This window comes from Myotis yumanensis, unplaced genomic scaffold (genome assembly GCF_028538775.1).
Source record: "Myotis yumanensis isolate MYYU_CA2020_CCGP unplaced genomic scaffold, mMyoYum1.0.hap1 SCAF_10, whole genome shotgun sequence".
Taxonomy (NCBI): domain Eukaryota; kingdom Metazoa; phylum Chordata; class Mammalia; order Chiroptera; family Vespertilionidae; genus Myotis; species Myotis yumanensis.
The window spans coordinates 30,715,952-30,736,831 of NW_027223761.1; the positions used below are offsets into that span (position 1 = coordinate 30,715,952).

Below are 20,880 nucleotides of genomic sequence, written 5' to 3' on the forward strand. Positions count from 1 at the left end.
CCTAGCCAGTTTAGCTCAGTGTATAGAGCGTCAGCCTGTGGACCTAAGGGTTCAGGGTTCAATTCCAGTCAAGGGCACCCGCTGGGTTGTGGGCTTGCTTCCCAGTAGTGGGTGTGCAGGAGGTAGCTGATCAATGATTCTCTCTCCTCATTGATGTTTCTGCCCCTCCCTTCCTCTCTGAAATCAATAAAAATGTTTTTTTAAAAGGACTACAAAATCATTACAAAGACTTTACACTCCCCTCACCCCCAATATGTAAAAAAGGCAATATAGAGATATGTCAAGCAGTTAATAAAACCAGAATGTTGTTTTTCTGGATTTTGAAATATCTGTGCTAATTGTCAAGTTATAATATTTGTAATTTGTGATTTCTGTTATTCTAAATAAATATTCACATATGTAAAATATACTAGGTGTACCAGTTAATAATGCAGATTTTTTTCAATACATGGAGTTACACATATGTTGATATAAATGTGATTTGATATGTATGCTATTTTGTTGTATTGACAGCAAGCTTCAAAACTTCATATGTCAAATTTCCTGAAGGTGTTAACATCATACATATTTTTACACTTAAAAATGTCGAATTTCATGCCCCCAAAAAAGGAGCATTTGTGGGAAGTTTTAATTCATTACTTTATTTTGAAAAAAAAAAGTTATTGTATATATCAGGAAGCTTAGGCCGAACATGCTCCATCTCAAGATACTTGTGAATGCTGGTTTAAACGCTTTAAAAGTGATCATTTCAATGTGAAAGACAAAGAACGTCCAGGTCAACCGAAAAAGTTTGAAGACCAACAATTACAAGCATTATTGGATGAAGATGCGTGTCAGACTCAAAAACAACTTGCAGAAGACTAAACGTTGCTCAGCAAACAGTTTCTGATCATTTACAAGCAATGGAAAAGATTTTAAAGGAAGGAAAATGGGTGCCACATCAACTGAACAAAAGACAAATGAAAAACTGAAAAGTCATCAGTAAAATGTTGCTTCAATGGCATGAAAGAAAGTCTTTTCTGCATCAAATTATGACTGGCGATGAAAAGTGGATTTGTTTTAAGAATCCCAAATGCACAAAATCATGGGTTGATCCGGGTCAACCATCAACATCTACTGCAAGGCCAAATCCCTTCAGAAAGAGGACAATGCTCTGCGTTTGGTGGGATCAGGAAGGTGTGGTGTATTATGAGCTTCTAAAAACATGTGAAACCATTAATACTGATGGCTACTGACAACAAATAATCTATTTGAACCATGCTTTGATCGTGAAATGACCAGAATGCACCAGAAGACACAGATAAGTAATTTTGCTTCATGATAATGCACCATCATACACTTCAAAACCAGTTAAAGACACGTTCAGAAATCTTGCCTGGGAAGTATTAACCCACCCATTGTATTTACCAGAACTTGCTCCTTCAGATTACCACTTGTTTCGATAGATGGCACATGCATTTTCTGAGCAGCACTTCAAAATGTACGAAGAAGTGAAAAATTGGGTCTCTGAATGGTTTGCCACAAAACAAGAAAAGTTCTATTGAGACAGTATCCACAAATTACCTGAAAGATGGGAGAAATGCATAGCTAGACATTACTTTGAATAAAGCAGTTTTGATGTTTCTCTTGAAATTATCGTGTTTTCTTTGATTACAAAATCGCCCATTGTTAACTGGTACATCTAATATATATATAACTAGAAACTAGCGTTGTTGTTCTTAACTGTGGTGACAATTATCTTATTGCTGAATTGTACAGGATACGTTTTCTTTGGCAACTTTTTATACTATCAATTAACACAAATGGACATTTAGACAACTATATAAAAGGTTTGGGCTAACTCAGTATTTCAAAAATCTCAAAACTTCATTATAATTATTTAAATGTAATTTCTTATAGGTGCTAAAATAGGAAAGTCTCCAAACATGCCTGATGTCAATATAATAGACAACAAAAAAATTGCTACCTAATCACTACTAAAAGCTTTACAGTTGTATGTACAAGTATATAATTCAACTCAAACACCAGTAAAAATATTACAATATTAATTCCAATTCTCTATCAGACTTCCTGTGATAAAGCATAAAAGTTAAATGTAGAAACTACTAGCATCTGGGTCTCTGTCAATTTTTCTGGAAGGCTATTTCAAAGTGGCCTAAATTAGCCAGAATATAATGTGAATTCTTATCACAATGCCACATAACATTAAAGTATATTGATAACTTAGTAGTTTTAATTCCGTTCTATGGAATAAGCCTATTTTGGAGCCTTGGCACAATATTACCAATAAATTAAACAAAAAACTCAAGGCCAGGTATATAACTAAAAAGTCTTTTCTCTATATTACAAAACCATCAACTTCAATTATAAATGGCTTCTACTAATTACTACCACTCAAAATTCACACAAAGTAAAGTGAAAGAGGTAGCAGAAAGTTCTGGCACATTCACACTGCAGAGACAATGATAGAATTTAGCCAGCAAAAATTCAAATAGGCATATAGGTTAACATTTGAATGCAAACTTTCATGAGTAAGACACAGAAAATGATTCATTTGATACTTTTATGTACAGCTTGTATATAATTCAAAACAAGTAAAACTGAAAATTTCCTATGTAAAAGCCACAATAAAGTCAAATAAAATATCAAATACTAGTCTTACAAACTGGTCTGGGAATTTCTGAGCCTCTGACTTTCAAGGCATAACACCCATTCTCCACTTTGGCCAGGCTCTGTCTCAAGGTATACAGCTTCTTAGAAACCTCGTAAGGTCCAGTATTGCCAATGAATGAAAACCCAGCATAAACCTGGCGTAAGAACTGGCTCACTTCAAAGGGGGTGTCAATGTCCCCATTGCCCACACTGTTCATACACATCGGCATCAACTCACCAGTTAGATCAGCCACTACCAGGAGGTAATCAACAGGGGTGATTTTCAGTCTCCAAGTACCAAACTCTTTATCGTGAGCACTGAGCATCAGAAGAGGGCTTCTATCCTCCAGTCTCAGATGATGAGTTGTCCCTCCTCTTGTTTTGAAATTAACTCTTCCAAATGACCTTGACCCTCTCCTCCCACCTCTTCCAGGACCTTGCTTCATAAGGGCATGCCCTTGGAGAAGTTATTTCATCTCTCTAAACCTCAGTTTCCTCATGGTCTTATTTTCTTTCCCATTGTCTTCTGTTGTAAATACCAGTTGTTTATTAATTTCATCCATACTGATAGGTGATCGTGTTTTAATAAAGTGTTGAAAAGAGACGGCCTCCACATATTCCTGAAGTCTGTGGTAATGGCTCTATGGAATGAATGCATCTCTTCTCTGAAGAGCTCCTGGGTCACCTGCAGTATCTTTTGTCTGACACCATCTAATTTAATTTCTGACTCAGTCAATATTTCCTCCATATCAGGAGCACTTGTAATCCAATAGAGAGGAAAATTATCATTTACTTTGTACAGTTACGTCCCGACTAAGTTTCACAAGTCTCTCATATTTGTCATGTCTTGCATCAAGTTCCTGCTGAAATGATTTTAAGGCCACCATCACGGGTGATGATGCATTAACATCCTACCCTTCTCTCCTCTGGTTGTGGGGAAAATTGTCATGCTTCCTTTTCCTGAACCCTCCCAATCCTTCTTTGTTGCTCATGTCATCACAGCCTACAGTGAGTTGTGTAGAGACAGAGGGTCTTTGACCTGGTGGAGTGCATGAGTCGGGGGAGGGGGGGAATGAGCCAGCCAGGGCCCTTTGACAAGTCGAAGGAGCTGAGCTGGAAGCTGCTTCCAGCTTGTGCATCGCCTTCTTGAGTCCAGGTGATTTTGAGAGTATTTTTATTAACGCTGGGGACAGTGGAACAAAGGAAGGACTCAGGGTAGTAGAAGCAACAGGAGAGAGCCTAGGCGGTGCTCTGCTTTGACTCTCTGGAAAGATTATAGGAAAGAAGTGAGCCAAGGTGGGACTGCTTAGCTCACTGGAGAGTCAGAAAAAAGGGGCCTTGGATACAGGATCAGGGGGTCAGCCTGGAAGGAGCTGCTGCTGCTTGCTGCTCCCCTGGTTGCAAGTCTCTGTGGGGACCCACAGAGTTTAGGAGAAAGAAAGGCTCCAAGACTATGACTCTGAAAATTTATTGCTTTGTAAACAATGCATTCTTTCAATATTGTCAAATTTGTCTTTTTGCCCAAAAAATGTATAACAAATATTACATATTGTTCTGATTTTACATTTAATATAATTAAAAATGAACCTATACAGATGACCTTAGCAACAATATTTCAAAAAATATTCCAACAAATATTGCACTGAAAGACTTTTCACAACACAAAGTCAATAAACAAATTAAAATATAATAAACTTATATAAAGTCTCTGTGTCTGATTATCAATTAAAATCCAATTATTTCTTTATTGTTTAAAAAACAGTCCAACTATCTAAATAAGCCAAGAAATATCAAATAAACATAGGACTAATAAAATTTCTTTCCAAAGTTTAAAATTAACAGAACATTTTGGGCCACATATTTATAAAAGGTTAAATCTTTAATTCAACATTTAAATAGAAAAATTTTTTAAATACTCCCCAAATAAAATCCTAACTTCAAAATAGGATGTATAAATCATCATTACTATATGGTTTTTATAGCCATAATAAATATTGATAAAATATAGATTAAGTAGCACTGGTTTCCTTCATGAAAAGGAAAACTAATAATTTTTAAAAGGTGTTTTTCATGTCTAAATTCCAGAACACATGTTTTTCAGAAGACATGAAATAACTAATGGTTTTCCCTGCAGACCTATTTTAGGCACAAGCTTATATATAAACATACATGTGTCCATTCAAAAAATGTGATATTTCAATTAGAGTCCCTGTTAATTGGTACATAGACAGATACTTTGAAAGTCATGAGGCCTTATTATGACCTTCATGTATGCTGATGGATGCTGGACTAACAGCTTCAGAGAAAGAAACACCTTCACGGAAAAGGAGCTCCTTTGTCCACTTTGGCTACAATATTTCAGCCTCTAGTATTTCAGCTTCCATTCTGAGGCCCTGAAACTGGGTAGAGAGGGGCAGATAGAACTATCCAGAAATCACCAGAGCCATCACAAAAGAATGAAACAGTCCCTTTGCGCATTGACTGGCTTCTAAAAGTTGTCCTGAAAGCAAAATTCTTAGCCACTATTTTATCTTTTATAGGAATGTTTTGGAAATTAATGCTGTTTTAATAAAGCCACAGCTACATCTTAATTAGTAATACAACAGACTCTGTGTATGTATTTTCACTCTCTTCAATATTCATAGTATAGTTCATTGAGATTCAAGGTTGATTGATGTTTCTCTCTCGATGTTTCTAACTCTCCATCCTTCTCCCTTCCTCTCTGTAAAAAATCAATAAAATATATTTAAAAAATAAATAAATAAACTAAAACAAAATAATAAAAATCAAGTGAATAAAAAATCTGATGAACAGAATAAACTGGTGAATATAATAGAATCAGGGGCATAGAAAAGGAGTGGACTGACAATTCTCAGGGGGAAAGGGGTGTGGGGTGTGGGAAGAGACTGGACAAAAATCGTACACCTATGGATGAGGACAGTGTGGGGGGTGGGGGGGGGTAAGAAGGGGAGTTATGGGGGGGCGGGAAAGAGGAACAACTGTAATAATCTGAACAATAAAGATTTTTTTTTAAAAATTAGCCTGCCATCAAACATTTAATTAACTCACCACTAGTGCCTTGGCAGGGCCAGACCAAATGGTCTCTGGGCCATATATAGCCCCCAGGCCAGACATTCCCCACCCCTGGATTAGAGTATTGGGGGGGGAGGTTGATAATGTTATTTGATTATATAAGACTAGAGGCCCGGTGCACAAAAATTTGTGCACTCAGGGAGGGAGGGGGGGTCCCCCAGCCCGGCCTGTGCCCTCTCGCAGTCTGAGACCCCTCGGGAGATAACGACCTGCTAGCTTAGGCCTGCTCCCGGGTGCCAGAAGGCACGCCCAATCCCTAGGTGCAGCCCCTGGTCAGGCTCAGAGCAGGGCCAATTGGGGAGTTGGGGCGCCGCCCCCTGTCATGCACAGAGCAGGGCGGATTGGGAGGTTGCGATGCCACCCTCAGTCACGTTCAGGTTAGGGCCGATTGGGGGGGTTGGGGCACCGCCCCCTGTCAAACTCAAGGCAGGGTCGATGGGGAGGTTGCAGCGCCACCCCCTGTCACTCACAGAGCAGGGCTGATCAGGGGGTTGGGGCGCTGCACCCTGTCACACTCAGGGCAGGGCCAATGGGGAGGTTATGGCTCTACCCTGTCACACACAGAGCAAGGCCCGTGGAGGGGGGTTGGGGCGCCACCCTCTATCACCCACAGAGCAGGGCCGATCAGGGGGTTGGGGAGCTCCCTCCTGTCATGCACAGAGCAGGGCCCATCAGGGGGTTGAGGAGCTCCCCCCTGTCATGCACAGAGCAGGGCCGATCAGGGGGTTGAGGAGCTCCCCCCTGTCACTCACAGAGCAGGGCCCATCAGAGGGTTGGGGCGCTGCACCCTGTCATACTCAGGGCAGGGCCAATGGGGAGGTTATGGCTCTACCCTGTCACACACAGAGCAAGGCCCGTGGAGGAGGGTTGGGGTGCCACCCTCTATCACCCACAGAGCAGGGCCCATCAGGGGGTTGGGGAGCTCCCCCTCTCATGCACAGAGCAGGGCCCATCAGGGGGTTGAGGAGCTCCCCCCTGTCATGCACAGAGCAGGGCCGATCAGGGGGTTGAGGAGCTCCCCCCTGTCTCTCACAGAGTAGGGCCGATAGGGGAGTTGGGGCACCGCCCCCTGTCACACACAGAGCAGGGTGGATCAGGGGGTTGGGGCGCTGCACCCTGTCACACTCAGGGCAGGGCTGATGGAGAGGTTATGGCTCTACCCTGTCACACACAGAGCAGGGCCCATGGGGTGGGGAGTTGGGGCGCCGCACCCTGTCACACACAGAGCAGGGCCGATCAGAGGGTTGGTGCACCGCACCCTGTCAAACACAGAGCCGCAGGGCAATCAGGGGATTGGGGAGCTCCCCCCTATCAGGCACAGAGCAGGGCTGATCAGGGGATTGGGGCGCCTTCCCCTGTCACGAACAGAGCAGGGCAGATAGGGAGGTTGTGGCCCCGCCCCCTGTCACTCACAGAGCCGCAGGGTGATCAGGGGGTTTGGGCGCTGCCCCCTGTCACGCTGATCCCAGTGCCGGGAGCCTTGCGACTCCACTGATCCTGGTGCCGGGAGGCATATTACCCTTTTACTATATAGAATAGAGGCCTGGTACACGGGTGGGGGCCGCTGGTTTGCCCTGAAGGTTGTCCTGGATCAGGGTGGGGGTCCCCACTGGGGTGCCTTGCCAGGCTGGCTGAGGGGCTGAGGGCTGTTTTCTGGCTGGTGGGTGACTGAAGCTCCCAACAGCTCCTTTTTTCTTTTTTTTCTTTTTTCTATTCTGGGCCAGCTTTAGCTCTGAGGCCTCACTGCTGAAAGCAGGTTTCTGGCCTTTACCTTCTGTATTTGATACAATGTTGCGGTCAGGCTGGCTGAAGCCCGGCTGACTGAAAGCCGGTTTCTGGGGTTTTGTTTAGCTTCTATATTTGCAACATAGTTGCTTAGAGTTGCAGCTGAGAGGCTGGCAAGTCAGGCGGGAAACGTTGGAGTCCACCGTCACTGGAACAAGCAAGCCTCCCTGTTCGCTTCAGTGCATGGCTGCCGGCTGCCATCTTGGCTGACAGTTAATTTGCATAAGGATATTCTGATTAGCCAATGGGAAGGGTAGCGGTCGTATGCTAATTACCATGTTTCTCTTTTATTAGTGTAGATAAATCCTTTTTTGGAAGAAATACACATTTGAGTATTAAGGTTAAAGCAGTATCATGTGCAACTTACTCTCAAAAATAATTATATGTTATATAGATATACACATATACACAGAGTTAAAATAGAGGGGAAAAGAGAGTTAGAGAAGTAAATGTAAAATAAGAAATCTTGGCAGTTTTGAAATCCAGGGCCATCCCCCTCACCAACCTCAGGAAAGGCAGCTTCTGGATCAGAAGCCCTGTAGATTTCTGGTCTCTGAGGGATTTCTCCAAGTGCAATGTACAGGGCCTGTAGTGATAGGGCTTCTTCGACCCACCGGTAGAGGGAGCGCTTTCCCTGGAAGCTTTTAGTGGCCAGCTGTTGGCGTGTGCTTTCCCAACCATGCTTTGCAAGCAGTCTGCTTGGTTTGGGCCATTTTCTTTCACTCCACGCAGAAGTTCTAGGCCGCTTCTTAATCCGTCGACCTGCTCCTGCTGCCCAAGGAGACCCGCAGTCCAGGAGCTAAGTGCACGGATCGCCCCAACGAATAACGAAACCAATTTTTTCTTCCTAAAACATTTTTAATGAGATGTATTAGCTATTGCACAGATTCTGCCTTGGAGTCCCCCCCAGCCCACCCCAAGAAAAAAATGAGGGCAATTTAATATCTAGAACCATTGTAAGCAACATATCTATACTGGTCTCTTAGACTTCTTTACCTTGAGTTATTTTATTTGCTGTTTGGTAAGAAGTTAGGGATAAATATGTTTGGAAAGCTGTCTTAGCTGGGAAACACCAATGAGAGCTACAGAATCCTGATTTAATGGTGAAATCTGGTTGAAAGCTATCCCTTTAAGCTGTTAACAAAATATGAGCACCTCGGGGAAGGAATTCCCCTCTCTGAGCTGTGGTTCTATGTGTGAGAACAACAATGCAGCCCATACACAGTTCTAAGGCCTGGTTCACAGTGAGACATGTGTCAGGAAGACGCACAGGGGCCTTACAGTGCATCTCCCCAGAGTCCCAAGCTACCACATAGGGATCTAAGGAGACAGTTCTTCCCTGACACAACATCAGAAAAAGCCACACACCACACACACACCACACACACACCACACGCAGATTCCCCCCAGCATTGATCCTGAGAACTCTCAAATATCATCCACTGGCAAAGATCCCGGAACTCCCAGAGTCAATTCCAAGACACAGGGCTAAACTTGGCTTTGGCATCCCCCTTACCTTATCCAACATACAATCAGTCCAATTAAAATGACTGCTCCAATAAAGCCAACAGTAATCCAAGTATCGATAGTCCCCCAGGCAATTCCCATCTCAGATCCTGTAGAAAGAGGAGGCAAACGTTAAAAGGAAACCTACATGCAGGGGCCAAAGTGACCATACAACCACTGCTAAGATATCTGTGGTCGTGTGTCATTTCCCTGTCATAGATATAACCACCAATCCTCTGCCACACTTCTGTTCATTCCTATCACATACACCTCCACACATCAAATAGTGTGTTTAGCAACTGACAGAAATACACGGCAATATGGACACCACCTACCACATATGTATGCCGTGCACATGTTCAAAGCTTCCACACTACATCATCTTACATCACTATACACTGCTATATATCAAATATCTGTGTTCCCCCCAAAATTCATATGTTGAAATCCTAATACCCAATGTGATGGTATTAGGAGGTGGGGCTTTTGGGATATCATTAGGTCATGAGGGAGGAGCCCTTATATAGTGCCCTTATATAAGAGGCCCTAGAAAGATTCCCTTATCCCTCCACCATGTGAGGATACAAGAAATCTGTGACCCAGAAGAAAGTCCTCACCCAGCAGTTTTTATTATATTTATTTATTATAGTGGCCACAGGTCACCAACACAAATCTCTTATATTATATTATGCTAGAGGCCCAGTGCACAAAAATTTGTGCACTCAGGTGGGGGGAGGGGGAGGGGTCCCTCAGCCCAGACTGTGCCCTCTTGCAGTCTAGGACCCATCGGGGGATAATCACCTGATGGCTTAGGCCCGCTCCCCTGGAGATTGGGCCTAAGCTGGCAGTCAGAAATCCCTCTAGCATCCAGGGAGTCCTCGGGGGATTCCCACTTGCTAGCAGGGAGCAGGCCTAAGTTGCAGTCGGACATCCTTAACGCTGCTGAGGAGGTAGGAGAGGCTCCCACCACCACCGCTGTACTGGCAGCAGTCAGCCAGGCTTGTAACTGAGCAGAGCTCCCCTTGTGGGAGCGCACTGACCACCAGGGGGCAGCTCCTGCATTGAGCGTCTGCCCCCTGGTGGTCAGTGTGTGTCATAGTGACCAGTCATTCCCAGTCGTTCTGCTGTTGCATATTACCCTTTTATTATAGAGGATAGAGGCCCGGTGCATGGGTGGGGGTAGGCTGGTTTTCCCTGAAGGGTGTCCCAGATCAGGGTTAATGTCCCGCGGGGGTGCCTGGCCAGTCTGGGTGAGGGGCAGATGGCTGTTTGCAGGCTGACCAACACCCCCAGTGGGGACCATCACCCCATGAGGGTATAGCTAGCCTGGGTGAGAGGCTGATGGCTGTTTGCAGGCTAGCCACAGCCCCTTCAGGGTGGGTGTCCCTGCCGGGGTGCCTGGCCAGCATAGGTGATGGACTGATGGCTATTTGCAGGCTGGCCACAGCCCCTTCACGGTGGGGGGTCCTGCTGGCGTGCCTGGCCATCTGGGTGAGGGTTGATGGCTGTTTGCAGGCTGGCCACAGCTCCTTCAGGGTGGTGGTCCCCCCTGGGGTGCCTGGCCAGCTTGGGTGAGGGGCTGATGGCTGTTTGCAGGCTGGCCACGGCCCCAGCCACCCAAGCTCCCAGTGGAGGCTGGCTGGAAGCAGGTATCTGGGGTTTATTTATCTTCTATAATTAAAACTTTGTTGGCTTCAGCAGAGGGTAGATCCAGCCAGGGCAGGCGGGAAGCTTGGCTTACTCCATCACAGGGGCAACCAAGCCTCCATGGCTGCCGGCCGCAATTTTGGTTGGGTTAATTTGCATTTAGTCGCTCTGATTGGCTGGTGGATGTGGCATGGGGCGTAGCAAAGGTACGTTCACTTTGCATGTTTATATTATATTATATTATACTAGAGGCCCGGTGCACAAAAATTTGTGCACTCGGGGGGCAGGGGCGGGGGGTCCCCCAGCCTGGCCTGTGCCCTCTCGCAGTCTGGGACCCCTCGGGAGATAACGACCTGCTGGCTTAGGCCTGCTCCTGGGTGGCAGAGGGCAGGCCCAATCCCTATGTGCAGCCCCTGGTCTGGCTCAGAGCAGGGCCAATTGGGGAGTTGGGGCGCCGCCCCGTCATGCACAGAGCAGGGCGGATAGGGAGGTTGCGATGCCACCCTCAGTCACACTCAGGGTAGGGCTGATTGGGGGGTTGGGGCACCGCCCCCTGTCACACTCAAGGCAGGGTCGATGGGGAGGTTGCGACGCCACCCCCTGTCACACACAGAGCAGGGCCAATCAGGGGGTTGGGGTGCTGCCCCCTGTCGCTCACAGAGCAGGGCCCATCAGGGGGGTTGGGGGCCCATACCCTGTCACTCACAGAGCAGGGTCAATCAGGGGGTTGAGGAGCTCCCCCCTGTCACTCACAGAGCAGGGCCGATAGGGGAGTTGGGGCACCGCCATCTGTCACACACAGAGCAGGGCCGATCAGGGGGTTGGTGCGCCGCACTCTGTCAAACACAGAGTCGCAGGGCGATCAGGGGATTGGGGAGCTCCCCCCTATCAGGCACAGAGCAGGGCTGATCAGGGGGTTGGGGCGCCTTCCCCTGTCATGAACAGAGCAGTTCGGATAGGGAGGTTGTGGCCCCGCCCTCTGTCACACACAGAGCCGCAGGGCAATCAGGGGGTTTGGGCGCTGCCCCCTGTCATGCTGATCCCGGTGCCGGGAGGCATATTACCCTTTTACTATATAGAATAGAGGCCTGGTGCACAGGTGGGGGCCGGCTGGTTTGCCCTGAAGGGTGTCCTGGATCAGGGTGGGGGTCCCCACTGGGATGCCTGGCCAGTCTGGGTGAGGGCTGAGGGTTGTTTTCCCGAAGCCGGTGACTGAAGCTTCCAACCGCTCCTTGTTTTCTTTTTTTTTTTTTATTCTGGGCCAGCTTTCGCTCTGAGGCCTCGCCACTGAAAACATCGATACAATGTTGCTAAAGCCCGGCTGACTGAAAGCCGGTTTCTGGTGTTTTGTTTATCTCCTTATTTGCAACATAGTATATAGTTTCTTAGAGTTGCAACTGAGAGGCCGGAAAGTGAGGCGGGGAACGTTGGAGTCTGCAGCAAGCCTCATGTTCGCTTCCAGCTGCCTGGCTGCCGGCCGCCATCTTGGCTGACAGTTAATTTGCATATCCTCACTGATTAGCCAATGAAAAGGGTAGCGGTCGTACGCCAATTACCATGTTTCTCTTTTATTAGTGTAGATTATATATTATAATATTATACATACAAAGCATATTTCAATTCCAAATTTCCCATGTCCCACACATATTCTACACACACGACACTCATACACATCCCTGGCCCTTGCTTCCAAAAACAATTCCTCTCTCCCTCCAGGACAACTCAAGGCCCCATCTGGCAAAATCAATTAGCCCCTGCCTCCCTAACCCCTCTCAGCTCTAGGCAGATGCATTTGACCTGCAAGATCATCCCCACCCAGGACCAGAGCCATGACCATGGAAACTAAGATATGAATTCAATTAACCCACCCCACCAGCAGGGGGCGTTCTGTAGTGAGCTGTATTATCTTAAGCTCAGGATCTAGTGTTCCTGGGGAAAGGCCTTGGTATGTGCAGGACACCCTACTATGGACTCCCCAGCTTGAGCTCAGAACTATTGGCTTCACTTCTACCAGCCAACAGTTTGCAGTGGCCCTAGAGCCTGGCCAGAAAGGTTACCGGTAGGGTTGGGTCTCTGGCCCCTGATAGACCCTTATCCTCAGGGGGCATGGACAGGATCCTATCCCCTTTCTCCTAGTAGCTGACAAGCTTCCCATTCCAGGTCATACAGACCATCCAGCTCCTTAAGCTGCCATAAGTTACCAGCAACGCTGAGGATGCTTGTCACCCCTCTCTAGCTATTAGGCGATCCACCCTGGCTTAGGGACCTAGTCTGGACTGCTGACTCTGGGGCTGAAGTAGGACAAACCGAGCTTTCTCTCCTTCCCCATTGGCCCCCATTTTGGCCTAGGTTAACTGGGAACCTGAGTGTTACGTTATACTCCCTCAAGGTGAGGAGTAGGGTACACGTTTAGAGGATGCTTACCTCTCCCAGACAGGGTGAAGTTCAACATCATGGAGGTGGGCAGGGATATGTGACTTATCACACATTGGTAGGTGGTCACATTGTGCTCCAGAGAGTGGTTCAGCCTCAAACAACTGGTGATGTTAAATGTGCCGTCCTCATTCTTGATGGCTGGACCATTGGTGATGCCTTCAGAAATCTCCTGGCCCTGGGGATTCTCCTGGGTATATATACGCCAGGTTATGTTAATGTCCTTTGGGTAGAACCCACTTGCCTCACACAAAATATCTTCGTCGCCATCATCTTTCGCCATGGCTTGTTCTGGAAACAAGGTGCACTTTGGGAAAGCTGCCAGGGAAGAGAAGTCATGATTTGAGGGTAGGTTGGGACTAGCTTATTATCAGTTCAAAGCCTGACCCATAGGAAGCCTTCAGGAAGGGTGAGTGAGGCGAGTGAGATTCTGCTTAGCCTAAGTAATGTGGGGATGCCGATCCCAGGGCCAGGGTGACGCTGATAGACCATGACCCCGACTCTCACAGCCATTGTGCAAAGCAGAGTTTCTTATGCCACTTGGTGCCATAGACACCTTTGAGAATCGAAGGAAAGCTCTGGAACACTGTTGTGGTAGAAACTGCTGTCCATTCTTCAATGACACATCCAAGTTAAAGCTACATCTCCCAACCTCCACTTCAGTTGGTGAACTCAGGGTCTACTAGTTCGGATAGAATCAGAAGTAGGGAGAGCAACCTCAAGGAAGTACCCCTAAGGAACAAGGGTATCTTAAAGAAAAGTACTATAGCCTTCTCTCCCTCTTCCCTTCATCCTTCCTGGAGAATAGCTGGAAGACCAGGGATATTAGGTCAAAACTAAGGCTATCTGAATAAACTACAGACATTAATTAATAAAAATGTATCAATATTGGTTCATTAATTTTAATAAATATACCATACTAATGAAAGAGGTTAATAATAGAGAAAGTGGTATGTGCACAGGCAGGAGTCATGAAGAAATTACTATCTTTGCAATTTTTTCTGTAAATCTAAAACTGTTCTAAAAAATAGTGTATTACTTTAAAAAAATTTTTTTTAGGCTTTCTGTCAGTTGCAGAGGGAATGAATCCTAATCCGCTTTCCCATCCCCTTAGTCAATATGTACAAAACATTCAAAGTCTTAAGTACAATTTTGAAGGGCTCATAGACATTGCCCCCGTTATAGGCTGCATTGTGGCCCCACCCCCAAATTCATATGTTAAAGCCCTAAGCCCATTCTCTTAGACTGTGGCTGTATTTGGAGATAGGGTCTTTTTTAAACTCGGACCTGTTAGTCCGCAGGCCCATGCTCTATCCACTGAGCCAAACCGGCTAGGGCTGGAGACAGGGTCTTTATAGAGGTACTATTGCATCTATTTAGAGAAAAGGACACTGAGGTTCAACCTGGTTAATAACTCGCTCTAAGTTGTCCAGACGTAAACCCGTGTCTATCCAACTCCAAGGCCCATGTCCAAACTTCTCTACTTGGCCGGTCCACATCTCTACCCCCAACCCCATCACCATGGGAACCACAGGGCACTCACCCAAAACCTTTAGAACGACTGTTTCCTGGGCCTTCTCGGGGGTGACCACCACCTCACATCGGTACTCTCCTGCGTCCCTCAGCTGGACATCAGAAAGGTGCAGTGAGGCGTCCCCCTTCTCTAGCGCCTTTGAAGACACGCTGGCTCCAGGTCTGGATACCTCTTTAGGATTAGGGTCTCCATACATTTCAAACACCTTGTGCTCTGTTTCATCTGCCTGATACTTCCGATACCAGATAACACCCATACCCTTGAGGTTCAGGTGTGTGAAACCAGGGACCTTGCAGGAGATGGTGACATTGTCATTCAGAAACACAGTCTGAGTCTTCCCTTCAGTCTCCACTATCAAATCTGTGGAAAGAAGAAAATTCAGTTATGGGAGAACCTTGAAAAAAAACTTAGGCCTTGTACTCTCAGACATTTACCCTGTAATTAAAAACAAATTCCTTGCCCTAGCTGGCCCCAGTAGGGGTCATGCAGCAGGCAGCCGATCAATGAGCCTCTGGTCATTAATATTTCTCTCTCACGCTCCCTTTCTGTCTGAAATCATTTTTAAAAATATCTTTTTAAAAAGAGCTTACTATGTAGCAGGCACTCTGCCTGACCCTTTATAAAAAAGAAAACACAAAAACAAATTCCTTTGGGGGGGAGGTATCTCAGGTACAAAAGCCCTTAGTTCATGGCCCCTCCTTAATCCGCATAAGATCCTCCATCTTTGTTCTTCCTTTCAATATTGTTTTGATTATTCTGGTCTCTTGCAATTTCTTAGAAATTTTCAAATCCGTTTAATTGATTCCTACAATTCCACAAAGGAAAGCTTAGAGTTGGGGACTGTTAAGGTACAGGTGGCCGAGGACCTAGGGCGGGGCCCCCGAAAGGCCAGGGGGAGTCCGCCTAGCGACACCCCCCCATACCCCACCCCACCCCACCCCACCCCACCCCACGCCACCCCACCTCACCCCTCCTCCCCCCCCCCCCCCCCCACCTTACCTGCGGTGGAAACCCAGCACCACAGAACCAGGAGCGTCCACAGAAAGCCACGCGGGAAGCCTGACGCCGACACCGCAGACACCGGGACAGCCATGCCTGCGGGGGACCAGCGCGCCTTGCCGGGTTTCCGTCTGGAAAGAGGAGTCCTGGGTCGGAAAGCGCAGTCCGCAAAACCGCCTCTTGGGGCCGTCACTTGCTTGGTACTAGATGGCCTCTCTGCGCCTTCTATCCCTTCTGCCCCTTCAACCTGATTTACCCTAAGAGGACTGGGTGTGCCACTGCCCCCGCAGCCTCTGTGCTCAGCCTCGGAAGCTCCCGCGTCCCAGCCAAGCAATCCCCTCCCCCCTGAGAAGGTTAACCCCTATTTTGTAAAACTACTGTTTGGAATTCTCTGCTATTCTTTAGACTTGGCCTCTTATTTAAAAAAAAAAAAATAATAACTTTGCTTTCTAGCCTGCTTTAGCCTGCTTGAATAATGAGGAAGATAAACTTAGCTGTCTGACCTTGTAGGCCAGAGACTAGATAACGCCCATACTCTCAATGCAATGGCAGGTGTACTTTTTAATTGGATAGAACTGTGTAGTTTCCGAGGCTACCAGCGAGATAACCACTAGCGCACATAGGGCTGGCTCTTTAATAAAAAGGTTATTTCTGCTTGTAGCTCTGCTTAGAATTTGAATTCATTTTCTCTAAGCCCACCGCAGCACACGCGATGAATAAAGTGACTCCAAATTCTCTGAGCATTGCTTGATTTATTCTGGTTCTCTGAAGCTCTCCTGTCCCCACCAAGCGATCCCCCCCTCTATGCGCCCCCAGCTTCAGGGTCTCAGCCTCAGAAGATCCCGGGTCCCCACTAAGCGATCCCCTCCTCCTCCCCACCCCTCCAACCCCCCCCTCCCCCCCCCCCCCCCCCCCCCCCCCGCCACCACCCCACAGCCTCAGGGTCTCAGCCTCGGAACCTTGCGCTTCCCGACAGAGTGATCCCCACACACACACCTGCAGCCTCAGGATCTCAGCCTCAGAAGCGCCGGCGCCGCCGTCGGCGCCGGCGCCCCCGCCAGTGATCCAGCTCCACCAGCAGCTTAAAGGAGTCAACCTCGAATTTCCCGCGACGGGAAAAGATGGCTGCCACCTGAAGCCTCACGGAGTCAGCACGGGAACTTCGGGAACTTCGCGCTCTGATCCACGGAGGCGGGAGGGGCCTTATCGTCACGGCTCCGCCCTCTTGAGAGGATCTGGGTGACGCTGCCCAGCAAACCTCTCCAATGGGCAGGGACTTGTACCGGGTAGCCCTGGCTGCCGTGAAGTTAGGGGCGGTAAATAGATTTTGTCTAAAATACAAAACGCAAAGGAAATGTCTGAGGTCAGGTTTCACATCGCAGATAACTTACAACTAAGTTCTGCAGGCAAATTGCAATGTAACTAGAGAGTTCCCCGTGGTCCGGCGGCCGGGCTCCGCAGCGGCGGTGGCGGCGCTCCCCGCCCTGGTTCCTCAGCACCCTCGCGGGCTGGAGCCCACCCAGAAAGGCCTTTCCCCTACAGTTTTCACCACGGCAGGCAGGTTTTGTAGACATAACAAGTGCCCTAGCCAGTTTAGCTCGGTGTATAGAGCGTCAGCCTGCGGACCTAAGGGTCCCGTTTGGTTCCAGTCAAGGGCGCATGCCCCAGTTGCCGGTTTGATCCCCCGTAAGGGCGTGCAGGAGGCAGCCAATCAATGATTCCCCCTCATCATTTCTATCTGTCTCTTCTCCCTTCCTCTCTGAAATTAATAAATATATATTTTTTAAAAAAAGAAGTGCCCACGCACAAGTCCTGAAGAGCAGGGCCAGCATGAAGGCAATCACAAACAAATGGGGGAAAAGAGCAAAACCGGAAACACCACCGATCCCAACATAGGTCAACATCTTTTTTTCAGATGACTGTGTGTTTCCCTCGTCTTCTGAAAGCCAGACAGATTCAAGTACTGACGACTCTATCTACCAACGGAAAAGTTAAGAGAAAGAGAGGACAGAAAAGGAATGAAAGGAGAAAAGTAAGGACACAAAATGAAACATCAAGAAAATGAAAGAAGGAAAAAAGGAAGAAACAACCACAGAAAGTAGGTGCAATTATCATGCTACTGAGAAATCTTAATAGTAAATGGAGTCTTTGTAATGGTACTAGATTTATTACCAAAAGATTGCAACCTAACATAATCAAAGCTGCCGAAACCGGTTTGGCTCAGTGGATAGAGGGTCCCGGTTCATTCCGGTTGGGGGCATGTGCCTGGGTTGCGGGCACATCCCCAGTAGGAGATGTGCAGGAGGCAGCTGATCGATGTTTCTCTCTCATCGATGTTTCTAGCTCTCTATCTCTCTTCCTTCCTCTCTGTAGAAAATCAATAAAATATAAAAACAACAACAACAACAACATAATCAAAGCTAAGCTATTAACAGGATCTGGGGAAGGAGAGGTTGTTCTGATTTCGAGAATTGATTTGTCCCTGTCTGACACTGGCCTCCCATTTAAATTAATGCGAAGACAGTTTCCCATGATGCCAGCATTTGCAATGACTATTAATAAATCACAAGGACAAACTCTAGACAGAATAGGAATATTCCTACCTGAACCCGTTTTCAGACATTGTCAGTTATATGTTGCTCTCTCGAGTTCGAAGAGCGTGTGACATTAAAGTTAAAGTTGTAAATACTTCATCACAAGGGAAATTAGTCAAGCACTCTGAAAGTGTTTTTACTCTTAATGTGGTGTACAGGGAAATATTAGAATAAGTTTAATCAATCTATCAGTCATTGTTTTTATCAATGTTTTTATATCATGTTTTGTTTTTAGATCATGTTTCTGTTGTTTTTAGATCATGACTTGTTCCTATATCATATTGTTATTTTTTATTAATCAATTTATATATTATTTTTATATAAAAAAAAAGAAAATGAAAGAGAAAGAAAAAAGGAAGAAACAACCACATGATATCACCTTTCCAAGGTCTCATGAACTTCCTGTTTAAGGAGTTTATTTTATGACACTTTTAGTTTGGGTTTACATTTTTACTGGTTTGTCAAGACCACAGCAGTTACAGTGTCCAATATGTTAAGGGAAAAAATCTATCTATCTATCTATCTATCTATCTATCTATCTATCTATCGCCAGCGATGGGAATGACTTGTAGCTATGACACCCACTGCTGCAAGGAAATCGGCTCATGGCGGGTGGGGCTGGTCGACCAACCTCCTGCAGCCCCTCCGCCTCCCACCAGCTCTGCTCCCATCCTTCCCCATACACACCAATGGGGGTGCGGCTGGCTGGGCAACCTCCCAGGGCCCCTCCCCGGCCACTGACCCCCATGGGTCCCCCAGCCCATTCAGGGGTAGGCCAGACCCTCCCCATGGCCGGCCCCATCCCCAACTGGCTCCCCCCTCACCCCAATCGCAGGCAGGGCCCCTCCCCCCAGCGGGCCTGGCCCTAATGGCCCCAATTGGGACAGGCAGCCAGCCAACCTACAGCTGTCTCCTCCTCCTGACAGGCTCAGCTCCGATCTGCCCAGATTGGGACTGGGCCACTGGACCCCACCAGTTCATAAATTTGTGCACTGAGCCTCTAGTATGCATATAACTTTGTCGGTTACATACAATGTAAATATATTTCAATATTTAGATTTATTTTTGTCATCTCTCATCAAGATTTGTAGAACAGACCCACATGCTTCAAAACATCAAAAATGGCCATTTGGATTATTGTAATCTCTGTACCCTGGGAGAGATGACATACCAGGGTCTCAAACCAGGCTAAACTTCTTTATTTCCAAAACTCAGCCTTTTGGTTTAAGGTGGCCAAGTGGGGATGCAGAGCCCAGCACTGTGAAACCACAGAAACATGGAAGAGCTGGGGGATGGATGTCTTTCACAACTTCACGTCCTCTGTAACCACACAATAGTTGGGAAATCACATTTTACTTGCAAAGGTCCGCATCCAACACTTGAGAGCCCGCAGTTCAAGCCGGTTGTGGCTGTTAGGATGCCTATCCTGTATTCAGATATTTGGTGGGGAAAGAGACTGAGTCTGCTCTGGTGAATATCATGCCTAATGATTGCATCTAAACTACCTATACCGAAGTCCTACACAAAGCAGAAGACTTGCAGATGGCATGAAAAAGGCAAAGGCTTATCCATGTGCTTCTTAGTCTTTCTTCCTGAGTTTTATGTTTCTGTCTTTAGTAATGTCCTCTTCTTTCAACAAGTAGTATCTGTTTTCATAATCTCAGTACTTGTTGTGGAGCAGGAGGTGGTGTTCTTTTACTCTTGTTCCTCTAGGTGTCCTGGTTCTACGGTTCCAACCAAAAGTTTTCATCTCCAGAGGTGATCACATTGTTTCATAAAAACAAGAAAGGTTCCCCAGGTCAGCCTTTCAGGTTGCCTCTTAGGTGTTACACATCGCTGGGCTTTTGGCTCATTTGGGTTTATGGGATAATGCGCATCCAATCTAACCATGTAATCCATAGTTGCCTTTAAAAGAAGGTCTAGTTAGAAGTGAATGAGAGACGAGAGGGCTAGGTTTATATTTCTAATTGGAAGTTGAGGTATTATGTTGTTATTCAGGCAAAATACCTTAAAATAATCTTAAATACCATTCTTTACTGAGTTGAAGATGTTATCCATATTGCTATACTGTAGTGTTGTTACTGAATGCAATCCCTTAAAGGGTCTCCTTCCCCACCCCCCAGTAATAGTAACTCAAAACAAAATTATAATAGGAGTATACTTAAGTTAAGTATCTTTATCTTTGACTACAAAGAGGTTTAACATAATTATACATCATTTCTCCCCGCCACCCCCAATATTGTCTTGGGCTCATAGTATTTATGTATTAAGAAAGTTACTTCTGTATATTTGAAATGGTGACTTTCTGAAGTGTGCTAGTAGAGGACTCAGGTGGTTTTTATTTTATTTTTTATTTACTAAAGAAATAAAGGTATTTTAGTTTATGAATAGACTTTTTTTCCAGGAAAAGTAATACACATAATTATGGGATGAGCATGACCTCCTCAGAGAGTAAAATAAAATGTAGGCATTAGATATTAAAATTATTTCAAAACTATTTTTTAATTTGTAGCCTAATTAAAATAGAGCATATGCTTTCTGGAGGTGAGACTGACAGCGCAGAAGGAGATCTGGACAAGTGCATCCCTTCTCTGCCTTCTCTCCTAGCTCCAGGCCTGCGTTTACCCATGTGAAAAG

General features: G+C 46.3%; 1 protein-coding gene and 1 pseudogene across 1 annotated transcript; both read right to left on the reverse strand.

Moving 5' to 3' along the window:
- Window positions 1-2,645: 2,645 nt before the first annotated feature.
- LOC139018360 (translin-associated protein X pseudogene) lies at window positions 2,646-3,644 on the reverse strand (annotated as a pseudogene).
- A 1,030-nt stretch (window positions 3,645-4,674) lies between these two features.
- LOC139018361 (natural cytotoxicity triggering receptor 3 ligand 1-like) lies at window positions 4,675-15,743 on the reverse strand. Its single transcript, XM_070426990.1, has 6 exons — window positions 15,650-15,743; window positions 14,660-15,010; window positions 13,108-13,434; window positions 9,047-9,146; window positions 8,036-8,377; window positions 4,675-5,374 (listed from the first exon to the last, which is right to left on the reverse strand). The coding sequence occupies exons 1-6, from the start codon at window positions 15,741-15,743 to the stop codon at window positions 5,347-5,349; spliced, it is 1,242 nt and encodes a 413-aa protein (XP_070283091.1). The 3' UTR covers window positions 4,675-5,346.
- Window positions 15,744-20,880: the final 5,137 nt, after the last annotated feature.

What these genes read in the sequence shown, in the direction of transcription:
- LOC139018361 (XM_070426990.1), bottom strand. Translation starts at nt 15,743, where the DNA reads ATGGCTGTCCCGGTGTCTGCGGTGTCGGCGTCAGGCTTCCCGCGTGGC. An exon ending in GTGCTGGGTTTCCACCGCAG is followed by an intron (nt 15,011 to 15,649) that starts GTAAGGTGGGGG and finishes TTCTTTCCACAG; the next exon opens with ATTTGATAGTGGAGACTGAA. An exon ending in AGTCGTTCTAAAGGTTTTGG is followed by an intron (nt 13,435 to 14,659) that starts GTGAGTGCCCTG and finishes CTTCCCTGGCAG; the next exon opens with CTTTCCCAAAGTGCACCTTG.